The sequence below is a fragment of the Podarcis filfolensis genome, assembly GCF_964270895.1.
Source record: "Podarcis filfolensis genome assembly, chromosome: 12".
NCBI lineage: Eukaryota > Metazoa > Chordata > Lepidosauria > Squamata > Lacertidae > Podarcis > Podarcis filfolensis.
The window spans coordinates 8,965,036-8,987,328 of NC_139614.1; the positions used below are offsets into that span (position 1 = coordinate 8,965,036).

A 22,293-nucleotide genomic window follows, 5' to 3' on the forward strand; every position below is an offset into this window, starting at 1 on the left:
TGAATTGTCATGGTGACATGGCAAGTGTCTCACTCCCCACACCCCCATCGATAGAAAACCTAATCCTACTGTGAGTGATACTTGTTTCTATCAGACAGCGCAGTGGTTTGCAGACTTTCTACTTCCAGAGGACCCTGAATGTACAGTTTGTTGAGGAATCCATGTATGTTGAAGAAGATTATGAAGCAGATTCTGGATATCTGGCCTGTTCATGTGAAATGTCAGGCAGGGATACTTGCTCTGCGTGAATGGAGAACCCCCAATTCTCAACTGTGATTTCAGGGTATAATTATAACCTTGCCTTCTCTCACCCACCCACTTTTTAAATAGAGGAAATTCATTCACTTGAACCCCTCCTGCCTGCAGCATAAAACTGAGGCACAGCTTTTACCACCTAATCTGATTTGTGTGACGATGAGGTTTCTAACATATTGATATATCTCAGAACTGTTAGACATGACTGGAAGGGAAGTAGAAGCAGAAAACTGAGCAACTTTTCTCCTGTGCATGAGATTTCATCAGTTCTTCAGGTAAAGGCATCTCTCCCCAAAATCCCCAGAGAGTGTCTCTCTCAAAATCAACATGAGAAGCAGTACTGGCAAGATCTGTGCATTTGTTTCAAAATACAAAGGAATTTGTATTTGCCTTTGAATCTCATATCAATGTAGTTTTATCAGCAAAAGAATAGCAAGGTGTTTTACTGATAGCTATATTTCATATTTCTAGTTAATCAAGAAGCCTAAGTGGAAAGGCGTGAAAGAAATAGTCAAGCAGATAGTAGAAAGCTGACCTTTCTTCATGAGGTCAAGTAGCTTTATTGTGATTTAACACTACAATACAGTAGATATCCATAAAAAACTCTATAGTGTATATAAATTATTCCTTCCATTCAGCTTTTTTTTTTAAATGTCCATTACAACTTTGGTACAATGTGGTTTTATTATATTTTTTTAAATACTTTTCGCTTCACAAACTCAACACAAAGTACAAAACTAATCTGAATTAGGGATATTATAATCTACACAGTGGTGTTCAGTGGTAGGAAAAAATCTTACCTCAATGATTTCATGTCACTAGCTAAGCTATAAAGGCAGACCTAGCAGACATGACAAAAATATGCACCATTAACCAGCGAGAACAACTTATTACATTTTGTTGTTGTTTTTACATATTTCCAGCAGCACTGACTCTATGCCCTCAACTGATAACTCTTGTTGTGTTCCTCATTTTGTTTGAAGGCCATGAGATAGTTGTCATTAAAAAAACAAAACAAAAAAAACCAGCTACCTTTTATATATTGGTACTAAGGATTCACAGTTTCAGTACTTGACCTGCCATCCAGCATTGTTAATATTCGCACAGTTTGTCCTGCAGTTGGCAGAGATAACTGGTGGAACATTATTAGAAGGACAGTGTTGTGCAATCAATCGGAGATTATTCTGTGGGGACGGAGGTATGACATTACAGTAAACAGGCATTCCAGTGGCTGTAAGTGTTCCTTGACCTGATTGATTAGGTAGCATGAGTGGCTGTTGATACGACTGTTGTGGCAGTCCTTGAGAACCCTGGGTCATTGGCACCTAAAAGACAAGAAGCAAATTTAGGGTCTTCATACTCATCTCTAAAATTCCTAACAAGCTTTCGTTCCTTCTGTCTTGTTTTCTTTCATAATTGGTCTCCACCTTTCGCTCATGTCTGTTCCAGTTCTATGAAATGCCCGGTCTTTAGCCTGGGGTGCATGCTAGTTCACCAATAGCTGAAGAATTTAAGAAGTGAACATATTGTTTCCTGTATGTTTGGGCTGACAGGTAGGGAGAGGGAAGCAGAAGAGACGGGAAACTGAACGTGTATTGATATATAGTGCTGAGCTGAGATGATTAAAATGTAGTCCAGTATGTATAGTTGTAATAACTCAGTTCTCTTTGCATAAGAATTCAATTCAGAACTAATTAGTTTTGGAATAGCCCCTCTTATAGCCCCACTGAAGTGGAAAAGACTTTCATTCACTTAGAATATGGCTTTAAAATCAGAATACTGGACTAGACATCAGTTTAGTGAACTGGTAAAGGTAAAGGGACCCCTGACCATTAGGTCCAGTCATGGTCGACTCTGGGGTTGCGGCGCTCATCTCGCTTTATTGGCCGAGGGAGCCGGCGTACAGCTTCCGGGTCATGTGGCCAGCATAATTAAGCCACTTCTGGCGAACCAGAGCAGTGCACGGAAATGCCGTTTACCTTCCCGCCGGAGTGGTACCTATTTATCTACTTGTACTTTGATGTGCTTTTGAACTGCTAGGTTGGCAGGAGCAGGGACCGAGCAACAGGAGATCACCCCGTCGCGGGGATTCGAACCGCTGACCTTATGATCGGCAAGTTCTAGGCTCTGTGGTTTAACCCAGAGCGCCACCCGCGTCCCTAGTGAACTGGTAGAGTGTTCTAAATGGTGCAGTTCTCTCACTGGATGAGAGAGAGTCACACAGGTGATGGTTCTAGACTTATGGATTTTTTTGAATTTTATTGTTTAGGAGATCAGGAAACAAGTTCCTCCCTCTACTGTATGTTTAGCATAGACACAAATGAACCATTTAGGCTCTACTTTTCAGATTGTGTAATATTTTCCACCTCTGACCTCTGAAACAAGTGTCTGGGGAGGTGGGATGTTGCTTGACCAGGAGATGCTATCTTGTTGGCAGTGTGACACAAAAGCAAAGTTGTAGAAGCAGAATATCACACCGCTATGTTTTAGTGCAGTTCTCAAATGCAGAATCAACAAATTACTTTTCAATACCTCAATCTCTGTTATTTTGAACTTGAGAGGGGTCCAGGAAACATGCGGAGCCCAGAGAATTAAATCATGTTCTGACTTCTTCTGACATTTAAATGATAAAAAATATCAGATCCTAAATGGAGGATGCCTAACCTCCATTACCCGACGCCCTTGTCTTTTTACTGCTTGTGTAGATTGACATTATTAACAGCAGGGCTCTTTTTCCCCACCATACAATGAAAAATGAAAGGAGGAGGCGCTGGTGGTTCTGTATCTCAAATGTGGCACAAGGGCAAGAAAGGTGTTTTATCTGATGGAATGAACTTTTGTAGCTCCCAGTCAAAACGCAGAATGGAAATGTGGCATTGACAGAATGGCTTGAAATAGGGCTGATAAGATAAATGGCCCTCAAATGTTGGTATTAAAGCCGCCAGTCAAATAACAAATACTTTTTACACATCATTTGAAAATTACAATTAGATTCATTGGGCTCTAAACCAGAGTTTTAAACAAGGGGTAAAGGGCAGGTATTTTGCTGCTTTCCCACTTTCAGAAAAGATAATATTTGGTTAAGTTAAAGTTAAATGAACTAAGTTGAGTGGCAAATGTGAAACTATTTAGAAACACAGTTCTTGTTCTGTACTGCAATAATTTTATTAAGCATATTTCAGTATTTGTAATAGCATGTTTTTATGTGTATGTTTTGTGTCAATTTTGCTGTTATTTCCTCTTGTAACAACAGGAAAAAATTATACAGATCAATTGAAATTTCCAATTTATTACTTGAAGGAATTGTACAGTGGTGGTGATTTTTACTCCCAAATTTTCAGCTTTAAATAATTTTATGTAGGGACACATATGGACTTCTTATGGAATGGTAGCAGCCTTTATTTTAGCAATCCACATGCCCCAAATGAAGACATTCGATATAGATGCTTTGTACCTGATACGACGACATGGTGGGGTATTGGACCATCATGCCTTGCACCTGATTTCCCTGTTGATTATTCATTAGGTTCTGACTTTGGGGAGGCTGTTGCATTCCCATGAGTCCTTGGAACCCTTGTTGTTGATTAGGTAAGACAGACTGGTAACCTGAAAGACAGAAACGACAATACATAGTTTCAGATGAGAGTTGCACTTCAGGAAAGGCAAACCTAGTTTGCAAAATAGGCTCTCATACTTCTTTCCCAGGTCCTGCAATGTCAGGGGAAAAGAAACCTATTAAAGGGGGAGAAAATAGCCATCAGCCAAAGATAACTCAACAGCCAGTGTACAGTCTTTGCTCTATTGCAGGCATGGCCAAACTTGGCCCTCCAGATATTTTGGGAACACAACTCCCATCATCCCTAGCTGACAGGATCAGTGGCCAGGAATGATGGGATTTGTAGTCCCAAAACATCTGGAGGGCCAAGTTTGGCCATGCCTGCTCTATTGGGTTCCTTCCTTTCTTGTGAGAGCCAGTGTGGTGTAGTGGTTAAGAGCGGTAGTCTCATAATCTGGGGAACTGGGTTCGATTCCCCACTCCTCCACGTGCAGCTGCTGTGTGACCTTGGGCCAGTCACACTTCTCTGAAGTCTCTCAGCCCCACTCACCTCACAGAGTGCTTGTTGTGGGGGAGGAAGGGAAAGGAGAGTGTTAGCTGCTTTGAGACTCCTTCGGGTAGTGATAAAGTGAGATATCAAATCCAAACTCCTGTTCTTCTTGTGGAAGACTGATAATATGCCTAGGAGAAACTTACATTTTAAGTTGAAGCAGGGATTCCTTCAGGACAGGAGATGTAGTTACTCACTTAGAAAAATGTATCTGGGTCATAATTTTAGGCTTTGGATTTCATCTTCGTGCATTATATTGTGGTATTATTATTTGTAGTGTATTTTGTGTTTTCTTGAATATTCCTTGTTTGAGATGTGCATTTTTAAAAATGAAAATCACCAAGGGAAAGAATGAGGCAGATAAAGAGAGAAAATGATTAGGCAGAAAAACAACAGTTGAAGTGACACTTCTGTTCTAGATGCAGACTTTTCAATTGAATTGTCAATCAGGGTGAGGTTATTTTGGGGTGGGGGGAAGTGACCTTACAATATCAATCAGAGATATATTTTTTAATATGAGGTAATCCAGTACTCCCAGCCAGATGTGCTGTACATACACAAGTCTTCAGAGAAAAGTTATTAGCTCTCGGTGGAGTGACATTTGCAGTGATTTTGTTTGCTTTCTATTTCCTCACACAATGGAGAGATGCCTAGCAGATGATCGCCGAGTCGTGAGGTATATTGAACAACAAACTGCTCATGAATAGAAATTGGGCCGCCATGACACTCATATACTTTCACATGGAAATAGCACACTATTTGCTTGCTGAAGAAACTCTTATTTGCCTGAAGTGAGCTTATTCTCTGAGTGCCACCACAAAGTTGATAGAATGGCACTGTGCATAATTGAAAACAAAAAGAGGCTGAGAGAGAGAGAGACCATCACATATTAAATGATGAGCAGTGCTTATGTGAAAAAGCTGTCCTTGGTTCTCTGGCTACCTATTTTAGAAGATGGCAGTATCCAGATTTAAATAATCTTCCCACCTCTCATTTATGTGCATACTTCCACGGCGCTCCTGTATTTAAACAATACAATGGGGTACCTTTCTTGGAACTGAGCCATGTCCCTGCATCATATTTTGGGAAGATGTATCTATTTTACTCAGTTGTAATGTTTAATGTCATCACAATGTTTCGCTTGTGATGCACGGTAACATGGGTGTTAGTGTTTTCTTATGTTTGGAGGGTAATGTGTGATTGGATTATATGAGAGCATATGGGATGGTGTATAGAAAATCCTGATTTAAGGTGGTCTTCTGCAGTGGTGTGCAGTGAATTTTTTCATAGGGGAATAGTTAGGGACAGAGGACCCAGCTTGCGAGGGCAATGGGGGGGGGACACACACACATGAACATCATGGTTCCCTCCCTAAGTCGGGCAGAAGCTTCTTGGGCTTTGGAGGTGACAGGCTTTAATATTCTAATTTACCAGGGACATTTAGGGGACTAGTCCACTGACCGCACGCCACTAGCCTTTAGATACATTCCAGCTTGGTACATATCCATTCTAAACTCCTGTGCACATAATTTGTTTCAGTGCCACTATGGCCACGTTGGGATGTAACACCAAGCCAAACTAACTATGCTGCAACTATGATGTAGAATGGAAGGCAAGGGACCATGAATTTTGGCACTGCACAGGGCGCCGCTGAAGTGTGAGACCCCAAGGTTCGCCACTACACTGGGCTGAGTATAAAAGAAAGGTGAAGTTGGAACTAGGACAGTTCTCCACCAGTTACAGCCTTAAGAACATTCTTTGCTTGCCACATTACTGATGCCATTTAGGAGGCAGGGGTGAGGCACAAGCCAATTGGAACTGCATTTGAACCACACTGGTTCTTCTGCATTAGGGGTTGACCTCACCTGGGCTGGTTCACTCCAGCAGAGATCTGTTCGTGGGCCAGATTGTGTGTGTGTGAGAGAGTGCGTGCGCCTGCAATTTCCAGCGCCATGGAAGCGAATCCCTGCATTACGCTGGTTAGCGCAGCAGGTGGGGACCCGAGTAGGTGGCTCAGTTCGGGAGGGGCTTGTGGGCTGGTTAAACAACCCCTGTGGGCCGCTTGTGCCCTATGGACTTTAGGTTGCCGACCCCTGTTCTGCATGCTCAACCCTGCATGCCGTTGCGGTTTCCTATTTTTAGGTAGCCTAGATATCAGTATGGGAAGGAAAGGACAGGGGCAAAATGGAAAGGCAGGATGAAACTTATTCAAAGTACTTATACGTTCAGGAAAAACTAGCAGGGTATAGTGGAAGAAGCAGAAGTATGAAACAGGTTTTCCTCCATGCTTTCGCTGTTCCTCATTAGCTTTCATACTACATCTTGTGTACTCCTTGAAAGCCTCTTTACTATCCCCCGAAAACATACATACAGGGCTTTTTTTCCCAACGGCAGCACACATCAGATGAACCACCCTATTACCGCAAGCTCTGGGGCCTCTTTACTGCAATTATATGATCCTCCATGTTATATCTGCTACAAAGACAGGGTGTCTCCCCCCCTTAATCAGGGCAAACATGAGACACATTGTTAAATGGCCAGAGAAATGAGCCGTGCATGGATTTTCAATGAATGCCTCTGAGGAAAAAGGGAGCATTGGATTTCCCGTGTAAATGGACGAGGCTGTCATCTTATTGAGGTAATTCTCTGAACTTTTATGATCCGTATCACTATGCAGACAGTCAGAAAATTTAAAGCATCCCCAGAGGGAGAGTTGCTGTATGAAAGGCTCACCACTGTTTTAATTTCTTAATGAGCCTATGGTGCTTAAAAGACAAAGCACAGCAGTTGCACACCTCTGCCAGCCATGTAACCCAGGAGTGTAATTAAAATAGGTTTGCTGCTTTCATTATCTCAATCTAGATCCTTTTGCAAATAACAAGTCTATTTTGGAAGGGCCAGGCTCCCCTTCCTCTTCTAGACTTAGATTTGGAGGCAAATGTCAGCCCAAAATCCCAGGCCTGAATTCTGCTTTCCTTTAAGATAAAGGATTTTACTGGCCTTTGCAGACTAGCAGACTTAGCTTTGACTTTAGCCCTGGGGCAGATTCTGAGGCTTTTTAATCTATTCATATAAATGTCCGTGCCACAAAACAGTAAAATCCTGCTCCCTCAAGTCTAAGTGGCTTAGGAAAAGATAACCCATTGTCAAGAGTGATTTACAAATTTTAGTACCATGCTGTCACCATGGCCTTCAGAAATACTCCACAAGTACCGAAGCATTGCAGGGCCTCTGGTTTCTTCCACTTATAAGTGTCCACCACACAAGCCTCGCATAAGTCATTCTATACAAATGTGCTATATTTGTAAATGGGCTGCCAGGCTCTAAGACACGTACGGACAGTCTTGCCTTACACATCCCCAATTATATTGCTAGTTTTCCTTCCTTGGAACAAGCCATGGGGCCATGAACACCATGAACAGAGGGACTCCTTCTTAGCCCCCTTTTGCCAGAAAACTACCAAAGTATTGCTCCAGGCACATGTGATCCAGATTATGACGATATCATTGGGATGTTCCCAAACTGCTCTGTATATACATGTTACAGATACTATTTTAGGTCCTTCTGACAGTAGCCATATGGCAAAACCCATTTTCACTAGGATTTGTTTAATACACAAAACAAGACACACACAACCTTCAGTGCTCAAAACATTGTAAATGTTGTTTTTTAAGAGAGGGGTGGGGAACTTTAGGCCTGGGGGTCAAATGCAGCCCCTGCTCTCTCTCACTAGTGTTGTATTTATGGTGTCTGCTGCCCCTGGGCAGAAGAAATTTGCCATTGCCCCACCTTCAATAATAAAACATGCATGTGAATATAGGAAGCTGCGATCATACATCCCTCCATTTTGAGCTTTGCAGGGTTTACATCATGAGTAGAGCATACGTCCCAGAGGACACAGCACCAAACACGTGCATTACAACCCCATCGCGGCAGCAAATGGGGAAAGAGAGAGGGACACAAGCAAAGGTGAAGAGGACGAAAAAGCCCTTCTTAGCAGGAACAGCCTATGTGTGTGGAAGGAAGGCTCAGTGAAAAGTTTGCTTTTGCAGTGAAGATTGATGAGTGCGAGGAGAGCAGCAAAGGCACATGAGAGAATGTGGAACAAAGTAGCAGCAATACCTGTTCTGAGCACAACTCCCCTCCCTTCTATCTCCTGCTTTGCCAGTGTGCTTTCTCATTCTCTGCCTCAGAGAGGTTCTGCTGAACATGGCCCAGCTCCTCTTTCAGAGTGGGGGCAGGAACTTTCCTTGGCTGGTGCAGCAAGTTTATTTCCACCTCCCCACCAACAACCCATGAGACCATTCTGGCAGCTGCTGGTTCCAGGGCCTTGTCCAAGCTTTTTGGGGGAGACACTGACTCTATTCAAATTACAGTGGTGCCCCGCAAGACGAACGCCTCGCAAGACGAAAACCCGCTAGACGAAAGGGTTTTTCCGTTTTGGAGGCGCTTCGCAAAACGAATTTCCCTATGGGCTTCCTTCGCAAGACGAAAGCCCATAGGGAAATCTCCAGGACAGCGGGGAAGTGCAGCGCGTCTTCCCCACTGTCCTCGGACCTCCTCCGAAGGCTGGCGGTGGGGCGGAGAGACCTCCTCCCGCCGCCAGCCTTCAGAAGGCTGCTCGGAAGGCTGGCGGCGGGAGGAGGTCTCTCCGCCCCACCGCCAGCCTTCGGAAGGCTGCTCGGAAGGCTGGCGGCGGGAGGAGGTCTCTCTGCCCCACCGCCAGCCTTTGGAAGGCTGCTCGGAAGGCTGGCGGCGGGAGGAGGTCTCTCTGCCCCACCGCCAGCCTTCGGATGGCTGTCCTGAAGACTTGCGGTGGGAGGAGGGTTTTCCTTCCCACCGCCAACATTCAGAATGCTGTTCTGAATGTTGGCGGTGGGGAGGAAAAACCCTCCTCCCACCGCAAGCCCCGGGAACAGAGGAGAAGCGCTGCGCGCCTTCCCCTGTGTTCCCGGACCTGTCCTGAAGGCTTGCGGTGGGAGGAGGGCTTTCCTCCCCACCGCCAACATTCAGAATGCTGTTCTGAATGTTGGCGGTGGGGAGGAAAAACCCTCCTCCCACCGCAAGCCCCGGGAACAGAGGAGAAGCGCTGCGCGCCTTCCCCTCTGTTCCCGGACCTGTCCTGAAGGCTTGCGGTGGGGAGAAAAGCCCTTCTCCGCACCGCCAGCCTGGCAAGCGGTCTCCATAGGAACGCATTAATTGATTTTCAATGCATTCCTATGGGAAACCGTGCTTCGCAAGACGAAAAACTCGCAAGAAGAAAAAACTTGCGGAACGAATTAATTTCGTCTTGCGAGGCACCACTGTACCTGCCCAGGGCAACTGCCCAGTTTGCACTCCCCTAATTACGTCTTTAGGGACGTGGGTGGCGCTGTGGGTTAAACCACAGAGCCTAGGACTTGCCGATCAGAAGGTCGGCGGTTTGAATCCCCGCGACGGTGTGAGTTCCCGTTGCTCGGTCCCTGCTCCTGCCCACCTAGCAGTTCGAAAGCACGCCAAAGTGCAAGTAGATAAATAGATACCACTCTGGCGGGAAGGTAAACGTCGTTTCCGTGCGCTGCTCTGGTTCGCCAGAAGCGGCTTAGTCATGCTGGCCACATGGCCCGGAAGCTGTACGCCGGCTCCCTCGGCCAATAAAGCGAGATGAGCGCCGCAACCCTAGAGTCGGTCACGACTGGACCTAATGGTCAGGGGTCCCTTTACCTTTTTAATTACGTCTTTGTTTCTAGGCCTCATGCCCTCCACAGGCCACACCCCTTACCTGCTCTGCACTCAGTGTTTTTGCCTGCTGGAATGTGTCCTTGAACTGACATTGTTTCTTGTTTGCCTGGGTGGGATGATGGAGAAACTAGCCTAACTGTACAAAGGTAGCATTTACATTCATTGTCCTGCCCACTCTTGCCTCTGGCCTCACCCACCATTAAGACCCTGTTGCCCAAAAGGGAATGTGTTCCCCCAACAAAGGTCCCCCCAGCACTGCTGTAAGACATCTCTAAGTATAACCTACATATACACCGTTGAATAAACACATTTAACCAGCTAATCATCTGATTTATCCATGTACAGTGCAATCCTATACATATCCACTTCAATGTGGATTCTTTCCCACCTGCCTTCACTGTAATGTCTTATTTTATTGCAAGATAGAGGACAGGGACGTTCTTTGGTGATTTGTAAGCTGCTCTGGGAGATTTTTCTTTTTTGGGGATGAAGAGCAGGATTAAAATAAACTTTCTTCAATTACATAACTAATTAATTGTGCCTACTCCCAAGGAAGTAGTGCAGGATTGCAGCCTTAATGTGTTTAGTCCCAGCGCAAAGGGCAGCGTGTGTTAGTGGATGCCCTCTTTGAGATTTCTGCTTGGCTAAAGATTTATGATTTGGCTTGGGGATACTCGCTACTTTTCAGTTTCCGTTGTTCAATGGTAAAGCAAGAATAATGAGCCACTTAATAGTGTCATGACTGCGCGATTAAACAAGGCTTGTGAAACACCTAGCACAGATTTTAAAAACTAGTACATTAACATTGTATACATATACCCTCAGAGTAGATTTACAGTAGAGTGGCAACAGCACTAAGAGATCTTGAATTTATTTTTCACACCCTCAAATGCCAAAGAATTTTAGTCCTGATAGTCCCAAAGAGATAATATGTACAATGTGACATTAACAACAATACACACTACACTAGAAGAGATGTTTTAGAATTAGTATGATTTCTAAAATTGAAAAAGGTCTTTGGCATTTCCCAAGATTATGATTCAGGAACCTCCAGGTATGTACTACTGTCATCACCCTATCCAAATATTCATATTTTCGAAAAGGAGGTTTGAAGAAATATTGCATCTGGCAGTTTGTTAAATTGTATGTTAAAAGCAACATTGGCATTGGAAGCACTGAAAAATAATTCCAATATTGTGATTAAGCCATCAGACAAAGGAAGAGCTACATATAGTTATTTTGGAAGAGAGGGGATTATTTGAAGGGAGTATAAAGACAATTCAATTATTCTTCCTGCTACATGCATATTAAGCATAATTCTACAAAAGACATAAGGATTATTATTAAACTACTGGTACTGGTAAAAGAGGCAGAAGCTTTCAGATATATAAATAAGATGCACAGTATTTAAGTAGATGGTTCCAGTTTGTTACATATTACCAAAGATACAAAAAATACTCCAGGAACACAGACTGTATCAGGATCTATTTTGGAACCTATACCTTGGTTCCATTTTGTTTGGATTTGTAAAGCTCCTCTCCAGCTAGTTTCTTCTGCAAGTTTCCAGATGCATATTTACAAAGAAAAACACGTGTTTGCAGCCTTGCAGGGGAAAACCAACACAGGCCAGGGAGATATAGAACAGGGAAAGTGATCAGCATGAAAAGGACCCGGCACAACTACTTGTTTTCTACTCAAAAGTTCTTCTTTAAAAGTAAACACCTGCTGCCATGACTGCTGCATACAGTGAGGGGGGGGGGAAGTATTTGATGTCCTGCTAAATTTGCCCGCGTGAGACACAGACTAACAACAGGAAAAACCCCAGAAACCCAGATGACAAAAGTCAGAGATTGATGTGCATTGTAATGAGTGAAAGAAGTATTTGATCCCCTAGCAACCAGCCAGATGTCAGGATGTCACTGTATGTAACGAGCTGAGATTAGAAGCACCTGCTGTAAGGGAGAGGTCTTACCTGTAATCCCAGCTTGTTACAGTACCTGTACAAAAGACACCTGTCGACAGAAGCAATCAATCCAGCAGATTCAAAACTAGCCACCATGACCAAGACCAAAGAGCTGTCCAAGGATGTCAGAGACAAGATTGTAGACCTGCACAAGGCTGGACTGGGCTACAAGACTATTGCCAAGCAGCTTGGTGAGAAGGTGACAACAGCTGGTGCAATAATTCGCAAATGGAAGAAACATAAAATAACTGTCAACCTCCCTCAGTCTTGGGCTCCATGCAAGATCTCATCTTGTGGAGTTGCAATGATCATGAGAACGGTGATGAAGCAGCCCAGAACTACACAGGGGGAACTTATCAATGATCTCAGGGCAGCTGGGACCATAGTCACCATGAAAACAGTTGGTAACACACTATGCTGTGAAGGACTGAGATTTTGCGGAGCCTGCAAGGTCCCCTTGCTCAAGACGGCAAATGTACAGGCCCGTCTGCAGTTTGCCAATGCACATCTGAATGACCCAGAGGAGATCTGGGTGAAAGTGTTGTGGTCAGATGAGACCAAAACCGAGCTCTTTGGCATCAACTCAACTTGCCGTGTTTGGAGGAGGAGGAAGAATACTGCCTACAACCCCAAGAGACCATCCCCACCGTCAAACATGGAGGGTGACATATTATGCTTTGGGGTGTTTTTCTGCTAAGGGGACAGGACACCTTCACCACATCGAAGGGATGATGGACGGGACCATGTATCGCCAAATCTTGGGAGAGCACCTCCTTCCCTCAGCCAGGGCATTGAAAATGGATCGAGGATAGGTATTCCAGCATGACAATGACCCAAAACACATGGCCAAGGCAACAAAGGAGTGGCTCAAGAAGAAGCACATTAAGGTCCTGCAGTGGCCTAGCCAGTCTCAAGACTTTAATCGCATTGAAAATCTGTGGAGGGAGCTGAAGGTTCGAGTAGCTACACATCAGCCTCGAAATCTTATTGACTTGGAGAGGATCTGCAAAGAGGAGTCGGACAAAATACCTCCTGAGATGTGTGCAAACCTGGTGGCCACCTACAAGAAACACCTGACCTTTGTAACTGCCAACGAGGGTTTTGCCACCAAGTACTAAGTCATCGTTTGCAAAGGGATCAAATACTTCCCTCCCCTCACTGTACATGCAGCATGCATGCAATTTCCTGAGCTGCTCAATCAAAATACAAAGCCTGGGAAGGTCTTTGTTTACTTCAATGGGAAAATTCCCTTTATCTTAAAATATACCACACCCCTGCAATGAAGCTTGTCATTAATGCAGGATTTGGCTAATTTTCTCTGGTGCTAATGATATCAGTATTCTCTCAAATTGCGGAAGATCAAAACACTCTTAAGCTGGTGGCACTCTTCTTAGTTTCACTGAACATAGCAAGTGTGGCAAATAGTCTTAGAATTATTATGTCAAAGATTCCTCTATTTAGCTAGAGCTGCACAAGAGCAGAGCTTTGAACTAGTATCCTCTGTAGATTATTATTGTTGGTATATTATCTCCTAATGCTATTGATTTTAAAATGCCCTTTAGTTCTGGTATAGAAATCCCAACCTCCCAAGACTTGTTTTCAGCAAAGCAGCGGTATATTTATAGCAACACTGTCACTAAAAGGGCTCTGTTCATCTGCACTTACTGAACCCAAGATGCAACTACATCATTCTAGGGGGATGTAAGCTTAGCTGTGTAGTGCTGCAGTGCGATGAATAGAGCAAAACTAGAGCATTTTCTGCTAGCTTGCTTCCAACTGAGAAAACTCCTTTCTGCTAACCACAACAATACACTAAAGTGGTGATTGCAAAATTAAGTATAGTAGCCTTAAAACATACTGCAAAGTTTGGCCATGTAATCTCGAATGTTTGCAAAAGAAGGCCTTTATAATCCCGGCCTCCTCCCCCTAGTGAAATTTTGTCTCCTTCGCAATTTAAACCAGGACCACTAACAGGGCCCCCAGACTCTTAGCTTTATTTAATTTTTTTAAGTACGTCAACCAGACACTTTTAAAGAAAGTTATAAAGCAAAACATGACAATTCTGAGGCTTTGGCACTTGGCAGGCAGGCAGCAGCATTCCCAAGTACAGTACAGGTAACCGCTTTTCCTGTTGCTAAGCAAGAAGAGGAAGGAATTTTGAACATCCCCATCTGGGATTTAGGAGGAGGCCAGAGCAGCAGAAAAAGCAGAAGAAGCTGGACATAGGAGGATAGCGGAGTTTGCTTGTTTATGTACTTTCCTTATGCCTACATTATTTCATTCAATCTGCAGGTGGGATGCCTGTACAGAATTAGACACAGCTGGCTGGCTTTGTTTCAGGGGGCAGTAAGTCCTTTGAAATAAATGGTGCTTTCTTCCTACTGGAGAAAAAAAAATGGCAATATTGCAGTATTACCAAAGAATTATCCATTACCAAAATGGATAATTCTCAATTCTCCATTTCCCCCCACCAGCCGCTGCTGGTCTGCTATTTATTAATATACAGTAACCATAAATAAAAAAACCTGGTAACCTTAATTACACAGTAATTTCGCTCCACCTCAGTCTCTTCAGCAGGGCATGAATAAAATATTTTGGTCATGCTAACTCATCAAACTACCATTCAAACAAAAACATACACTGTTGTGTGGTAAACTAGTTTTAATTAGTCTTAATTTCACTCTTAATTTCTACCAACAGAAAAAGCCAAAACAAATGCACTTGTGGTATGTGTCCATGATTTGCGTAATAAAAACATATATATTTGAAACCATTTTTTTTTAATTAAGGTAGGTTGGCATTTCAGCTTATTTTCTATTTTCTCTCCAAGGGAACAGTAGGTAAGGTCAATCCTGTAGCTTATGTGAGGAAATTGAATGAGAGATGGCTCCTAGGAGATGTGGCATTATTAACAAGAACACGAAACAGGGCACAGTTGAGCAATTTAAAGATAAATGATCACACTTGGGTTTTTGGGTTTTTTTTGCCATCAGAATACGGAACGCGAGAGAGCTTTCATTTGACACAATTGTATCTGAGTAGGTATTTGAATGGAGAAATACGGATTCAAGCAAGCCAGGGAACCACTTCCCCAGTGCAAGAAAGCACCTCGTCTGTTCTTTTTCTCATACAAAAAAGCACTTCCAAAACACAGTGCAGCTTTGAGAATGTCTTGATATTGGAAAATGGTTTCCTATTGAAATCCAACCTTGCGCCTGCTGTTTCTGGGCTTTATGCTCCTTCAGGTACCCTTCTGTTTTTATGCTTCAAAATACCCCTTGCTTTTTCAAACACACCTTTTTTTTATTAAGTTAAATATTAAGGGTACCTTTTATATAACGTGAAACTCAAGGCAGCCACAGAATTCTGAAAAGAAACATTCATTTTTGTTTCTTATTTAAAAACGAGCCTTTCTGGGGCTGTGACCGTAAGGCGAAGCAACTGCAATTATTTTTGCTTGAAACATTCTAAATCAGGGGCTTCAATTATAGCAGTATAATTTAGGCAAATCGGCTTGCCTAGAGTCCTGGAAACTATCTGTAGCCCTAAACCAGGTGCAAATGCATTACCAGTGTAATCCATGCATGGATATCGGAACTAAATGAGTACAACATTCCAGGTCAACTTGGAATAAGTCAACCAACTTAGGAGTAAGCACAATGAAGCTCAGAGGAACTGACTTCCAAGCAAACATCTACATGGGAACAATGAAAGCTAGTGAGGGCACTGGTTCCATCTGACTCAGTATTGTCTACACAGACTGGCAGCAGCCCTCTAGCGTCTGAGGCAGGAAACATTGCCAGCTCCACCAGGAGATGCCAGGAACTGAACCTCAGAATGTTTGCATACAGACCAGATGCTGTAGCACTGAGCCACAGCCCTCGAACACTGCCTAGGCAGACGTTTTCAGTATTCTGAAATCCTTGGATTTTATGAGAGACAAAAGCGTCACCCGGCCAATAAATGACACAAGCAAGAACAGAGTGAAAGAAAGAAAAACGTTTCATGCTGCTGAGCTCGCTAACGCCAAAGGACAGTCTGCGGCTTTGTGGAGATGAGGGTAATAAAGATGTTTCAACCAAAGCCAGCATTGTGAGAAACAAAAACAATTTTGCATTATTGGCAAATGCAGTCTCTGTAAGCTATGTCCCCAAAATATGATATCTGATTTTAAACTTGTATTTAACTCAAGCTTATCATCAGAGGAAGATTTGTCAGTGGGCAAATGTCTATGCATTTGGGGGTGAGAGAGAGAGAGAGGTCTTTGCAGCCACATTTGAAGAATACATTTAAAAGGGGGGCAGGTTATGGATTTGTTTTGTTCTTGTTTGTGCTTTTATTGTGTATTTTGTGTTTTTATGCTGCGAACCACCCCATGGTAGGCAGGGAAGAGGCAGCAGCACACTTTTCTCTTAAAACAATCTACTGACCACATGAGGCTGTCCAGAATTTATTAGAACACACACTAACTGATTAAATTTAAATACAAGGTACCGTATTTTTCGCTCGATAACACGCACCTGACCATAACACGCACATAGTTTTTAGAGGAGGAAAACAAGAAAAAAAAATTCTGAATGAAACAGTGGATGTATCATTTTTGTGCTTCATGCTGTGGCCACAGACATGTGATTTGACGGTGAGTTTGGGGTAGCCCAATGCAAAAATCCTGAGAATCCATGTGGATCTGTGCTTTGTAACCATGTTTCTGCACCATTGCAGCCCCAGGCAACAGTGGGTGCATGATTTTTTTGGTGCAGGCTGTAGCCATGGATATGCTATGTGATCTGATGTTGAATTTGGGGTGACCCTATGCAAAGATCCTGAGGATCCATGTGGAGCCATGCTTTGTAACCACGTTTTTGCACCATTGCAGCCCCAGGCAACAGTGGGTGCGTGATTTTTTTGGTGCAGGCTGTAGCCATCGGCATGCTATGTGATCTGATGGTGAATTTGGGGTGACCCAATGCAAAGATCCTGAGGATCCATGCTTTGTAACCACGTTTTTGCACCATTGCAGCCCTGTTTTTGCATCAGATCATTGCTATGTGATCTGATGGTGAATTTGGGGTGACCCAATGCAAAGATCCTGAGGATCCATGTGGATCCGTGCTTTGTAACCACGTTTTAAGTGGGGAGGGAAGGAAAAACATAGAAGGGACAAGGAGCACGAGAGGGGTGTGCGGAGAAGCAGCTGGCTAAGAATGCAGGGGAGGGGTTTTACCGGAGGGAGGAAAGGAAGGCAAAAGTCCCCACCCACCCACCCACCGAAGCCAGCTCTCTCTCTCTCTCTCTCTCTCTCTCTCTCCCACCTGCATGTTGCCTGCGAGTCCCTAGGAATTAGAAGGAAGGACGCTCTGCTTTCCCCTCTGCTTGCCTGGAGGGGAGGGGTTTTCTCTGCTCTTTGTTCCGTTTGAGCAAACACAGTAACGAAACAGAAAAGGGTGGGCAGTAAGACCCTGAGGCAGAATGCAGGAAAGCAGCAGCTTCCTCTTTTCAAGGCTTCCCTTCTCCGGACGATTTGATATTTGCCTGATTTTTGCCTTCACTCGCACCAGTCGGCTCCAGGGACCACACATTCGCTCAGTAACACGCACAGACATTTCCCCTTACTTTTTAGGAGAAAAAATCTGCGTGTTATAGAGGGGAAAATACGGTACTCAAATTGCCAGTATGGTTCTCCTTATCTGGGTTGGGATCGTGGGTTGGGGGCTTTAGCGCATTGCCCCCTGCAGTGGTCTTGCTTCTGACCAGGGGTGGGGAGGGCACACCTGCAATTTACATTGCGATGAAGTCTCCCATTTGCCTCAATGGGAGGTTTCCATCCTCTATGCACAGGACCCCCAATCTGAATCTGGATAACAGTGGCAGGCAATGGGTTCAAGGACCTTGTCCCTCCTCCCCACTAGACTCCACGTTTCTGCGCCCTGGAAGCCCTGGATCAGTTATTTTCACAATCGAGTCAATGGGGGCAGATATGATCTGGCATTGGTGGTGATGGGAAAATGGTACAACATTTTTGCCATTTTAAGGATATTTATTTTATCAGAACTGACTTGCTTGTATGCACAGGCTTTCTCTCTTTCCTTCTCCGATTCCTGCAGCAACTCACTTTTCCTTACCTCCTGTCATTCAACTTTCTGTTCAGCTACTAAGGGACCAGTCTGAACACTGAAAAGCACATTGGAGCTGCAAGAGGAAGTGGGAATGAGCTCTTCCAACTTCTCCCTTCCCATACCTTTATCTACTTTTCAAAGGTAAAAGGACCCCTGACCATTAGGTCCAGTCGTGGCCAACTCTGGGGTTGCGGCGCTCATCTTGCTTTATTGACTGAGGGAGCCGGCGTACAGCTTCCGGGTCATGTGGCCAGCATGACTAAGCCGCTTCTGGAGAACCAGAGCAGCGTATGGAAACGCCGTTTACCTTCCCGCCGGAGCGGTTCCTATTTATCTACTTGCACTTTGATGTGCTTTTGAACTGCTAGGTTGGCAGGAGCAGGGACCGAGAAACGGGAGCTCACCCCGTCGCGGGGATTCGAACTGCCGACCTTCTGATCGGCAAGTCCTAGGCTCTGTGGTTTAACCCACAGCGCCACCCGCGTCCCACCTTTTCAAAGGTAACCACCCTAATAACACCACAAAGGGGACAACAAGGGGTGCTCTTAAATGTCCTCAAGGCCACTCGTGCACCAGTGGCGACCCAGTGGAATGGACTTACAAGGACCTGCTTGGCTTTAGTAAAACCATTTGTGAAACTAAGCAATGGGAGAGCCTAGTCATTTATATCTTGGCTTCTGGCCAGGGCCATCTTAAGCATATCCGGCGCTGTTGTGCAAAGCTCCCTCCAGTGCCGGCGCCCCCGTTTCCCAGAGTTTTTTAGGGAGGACGGCACTGCTGGCGGGGCTGGAGGAGGTGGGCAGCAGCTGGAGGGCGGCTCCTCCGGCGGGGAAGAGGCGGAGGCTGGACTCAGCACCTCCCAGCTCAGCTGGCCGCTTTGTGCCGCGGTGGCCACAGCAGACAGAGGCTCCAGGCGCGGCACTGCTTTGGCACGGCATGGTGGAGGTGGGCGAGGGCAGCGAGCTGATGCTGGGAGGCGCCACGTCCAGCCTCCACCTTTTCCCTGGTGCCCTCCAGAACTTGGCACCCCGGTGCCACTAGCCTCTATGGGTAAGACGCCCCTGCTTCTGGCCACACATACAGATCCTTCACAACTCCCTTTATGCAAGCAGGAATACCATGAAGTCTCCCATTAACAATAGTTTTTTTGTTTCGTCTGAACTGGAAAATTGTGGTTAACAGCTTCATGATATTAAACCAACTAAAAAACATGGTTTAATATTCTGGGTTTGCTCTAAAGCTGTTAGCCATAGTTTATCAGTATCAGATGGAATGGGAAACTATATTTAATGGAGACCTCCTGGGAGGAAGCAAAAAGGCTGAGTGAATGGCTAAAAGGCTTGTCCATATTTTTGGCTTATTGAGATATGATTATTTAGACAAAGTCAATGAATTTATTCTCTGCAAAAACTAATATTAAAAGCACTTAAAATAGTTAACAAAAAAAGCACTTTGGTTTTTTAGGAGGGTGGTGGTATGTGATTATATTAATTCATCCAAAGCTTGGACAGCATTTGCAGAAAGATCAGCTCCCACCAAGATCCACCAAACAACAAATCACCACCACAATATGTAATTAAAAGTAACAAATGTTTTTCCTAATGACAAGGAAATGTAATATGCAGAATAAAATGTTCCTTATGGTTTTAGTTATTGTCCTATTTTGGTGATTAATGTGACTTATTAAAACAAAAGGATATGGCAATTTAATCCTCAAGTTAAGATATATATTCCTAGCAAATATATCATTCCTAACTTCAAAAGCTGCCTTCTTTAGAGCTTGTTTCTTCAATATCTCACTCTCACAAAAACTTCTGCAAAAGTGTAAGCAAATTAGGCTGCAAGTAATGAACAAATAAATATTCCATAAGAATTTTAGCAAGGCTTTTGTTTTGTATATAGCAATGGTAATGTTTAAAGGGGGGAAAAGATAAATCTAATGTTTAATCATTGGAAATGTCTAGAATGTAGCAAAGCTCTTGAATTGGAAACCAATAATATTCATAATGAATGGATGCTTAGTACCTCAAAGAGCTCATTTGCTCTTTGTCCACATGCCTTGACTTAAGCATGGCTTTCTTTCCTTAACCACAGTTAAGCACTGTTTGCGTGAGATGTTGCTGAGCTAATTCCCATCATCCTTGACCATTGGCCATGTTGTCTGGGGCTGATGGGACTTGGAGTAGAGCAACAACTGCAGGAAATCACGTTGGCTACCCCTCATTTAGCACATTTATACCTCATTTTCCTTCCACCACAAAATGAAAGGCAACTTTTATGAGGTTCTCATATGGTCTCCCATTAAGGAATTGGCCAGTCGCAGACCTGCTTATGTTTAGCAAAGTGGCTGTGTTATAGACTCTCAGATCATACCCTGCTTATTGAAAGAGAAAGACACTTTTATCCCCTGTATGGTATCTAACTAATTTTGTTTGTGTAGCAATTTACAGCATAGGAGTTGTTAGGGGTTAGTTAGTAGGAAGATGGGTAATGTTTCTTGGCATCGCCTTCTCCAGCAAAGAATGATGCATATAAGCTTCAGATTCTAAATGAAAATACAGTCTGCAACATAAACTATTTAAGAGGATGAAAATGAACACATTAAAAACAGGCTTCAACCACTTTTATAGTCAACTGATAAAAATAAAACCCTAATTACGACTATAAAACAAACCCCACAAATGGGCCTTCTTTATTCTGAAGCAAACTTTCCATCTTAAAATGAAATAATAAAAGAAGTCATCAGAATGTGCTTTGCATAATTTCATGTTATGATGCATTACAATTTGCACAAATAAAAGTCCCGACAGGCACCCAAAAGCAGGAAGATAACATATTGTCCCGGCAAATGATCAGAATGCTGACATTGACAGCTGTGATTTATTGAGGCAATTCAAATACACTTTGAAAGTATATTAGCTTTGCCTCTGCCCACAAAGGGCACGTTTCAGCAGGGTAGACCACTCCAATGATAAATGACGTACCAGGACCCAGTGAAGGCAATTGCCACATCAGATGCCCAAAGGCCCCAAATTACTGCGATAATGTGGTTTTCATGATAATGCCTCACATTTGGTGGCATCCAGAATAAGTGAAGAATAATCTTTGCTGTGCTTTGAAGGCGGGAAAGGAAGATAACATTATGACAGCAACTGTGCCTCTATAGTCACATTTTCACATTTACAATGGCTTGCAAATGGCATCTGGAATTAAACACGACCTCTGAGGTCACAGACGGTGCCCTGTCTTTGAAACCAAAAAGAAGAAAGCACTACAATAATCAGATCTTAAAAGCATAAGGATACAGAATGCCACCAAAGGAAAATCTGCCCTGATGTGCCATTCAGGAGAACGAACAAATTGAGCTTTATGTACGAAGGCAACTGTGATGTGCCATAGTTTTAAAAAAAGACTAAGGTTGCAATCCTGTACCCACTTCTCTGAATATAAATCCCATGGAATGAGACATGTATAGGATTGTGCTGTAATAGTAAAATCCCAATTAATATACTCAAGAACAAGGCAAGTGGGTATAAGATCACGAAATAATTCATTTGCTGATTTTGGAACTGATCATCTACAGTATCCCGAGAAGAACTGAGCCAGATTTACACCTCAATATTACATAGGATTATGTGGAAGTATACATAGTTAAACACAACTAAGCTCAACAAAAGCATGCTCAGAATTGCAACTATAGTTTCATATCATTTCAGTTCCATTGTCAAATTATTTTATGGATCTAATTTAACGATTAGGTAAATAGGAACATAATACGCAATGACATTGCTTGCTATCAAGCTGCATTTATTTCATGCTGCAAAGCATCTTTTAGGTTTTAGATGCATTTGCAGGAATTTAACCGAGTACATGTAAAGTGTTATTTTAACAGACTTTTTATTGCTAGCTAATGAAAACTGGATGCATCCAGCATTATTTTAAGCTCAGTGCAGCGTGAAAAGAATTACTTTAATATACCATTATTGTGATGAACTTTACAACAGCTTTTAGAAAAGAAAATACAGTAGTACAGCATGTAAATGGACATGCATTTTCTGGTTTCCCAGGGCAAAATGAAGGGCCACTTTTTGTACCCAAGTACAAATGTCAGTGTCTGAAATGCACAGGCATT

General features: G+C 43.5%; 1 protein-coding gene and 1 long non-coding RNA gene across 26 annotated transcripts in view; one reads left to right on the plus strand and one right to left on the minus strand.

The window, feature by feature from the left end:
* LOC310745613 overlaps window positions 1-22,293 on the plus strand; it is an 81,408-nt gene that overhangs the window by 41,460 nt on the left and 17,655 nt on the right. The window contains exon 2 of one of the 2 annotated variants that reach the window (XR_014540228.1): window positions 446-530. This is a non-coding gene — a long non-coding RNA (uncharacterized lncRNA). Of the gene's footprint in view, window positions 1-445; window positions 531-18,207; window positions 18,303-22,293 lie in introns of those variants that run through there. The other variant, XR_014540229.1, reaches the window with a different exon arrangement.
* ARPP21 (cAMP regulated phosphoprotein 21) overlaps window positions 776-22,293 on the minus strand; it is a 235,816-nt gene continuing 214,298 nt past the window's right edge. For all 24 annotated transcript variants that reach the window (XM_083577757.1, XM_083577754.1, XM_083577765.1 and 21 more), the window contains 2 exons: window positions 3,710-3,861; window positions 776-1,580 (listed from right to left, as the gene is read on the minus strand). In XM_083577757.1, the coding sequence (XP_083433883.1) occupies window positions 1,320-1,580; window positions 3,710-3,861 (413 nt within the window). In that variant the 3' untranslated portion in view covers window positions 776-1,319. The remainder of the gene's footprint in view (window positions 1,581-3,709; window positions 3,862-22,293) is intronic.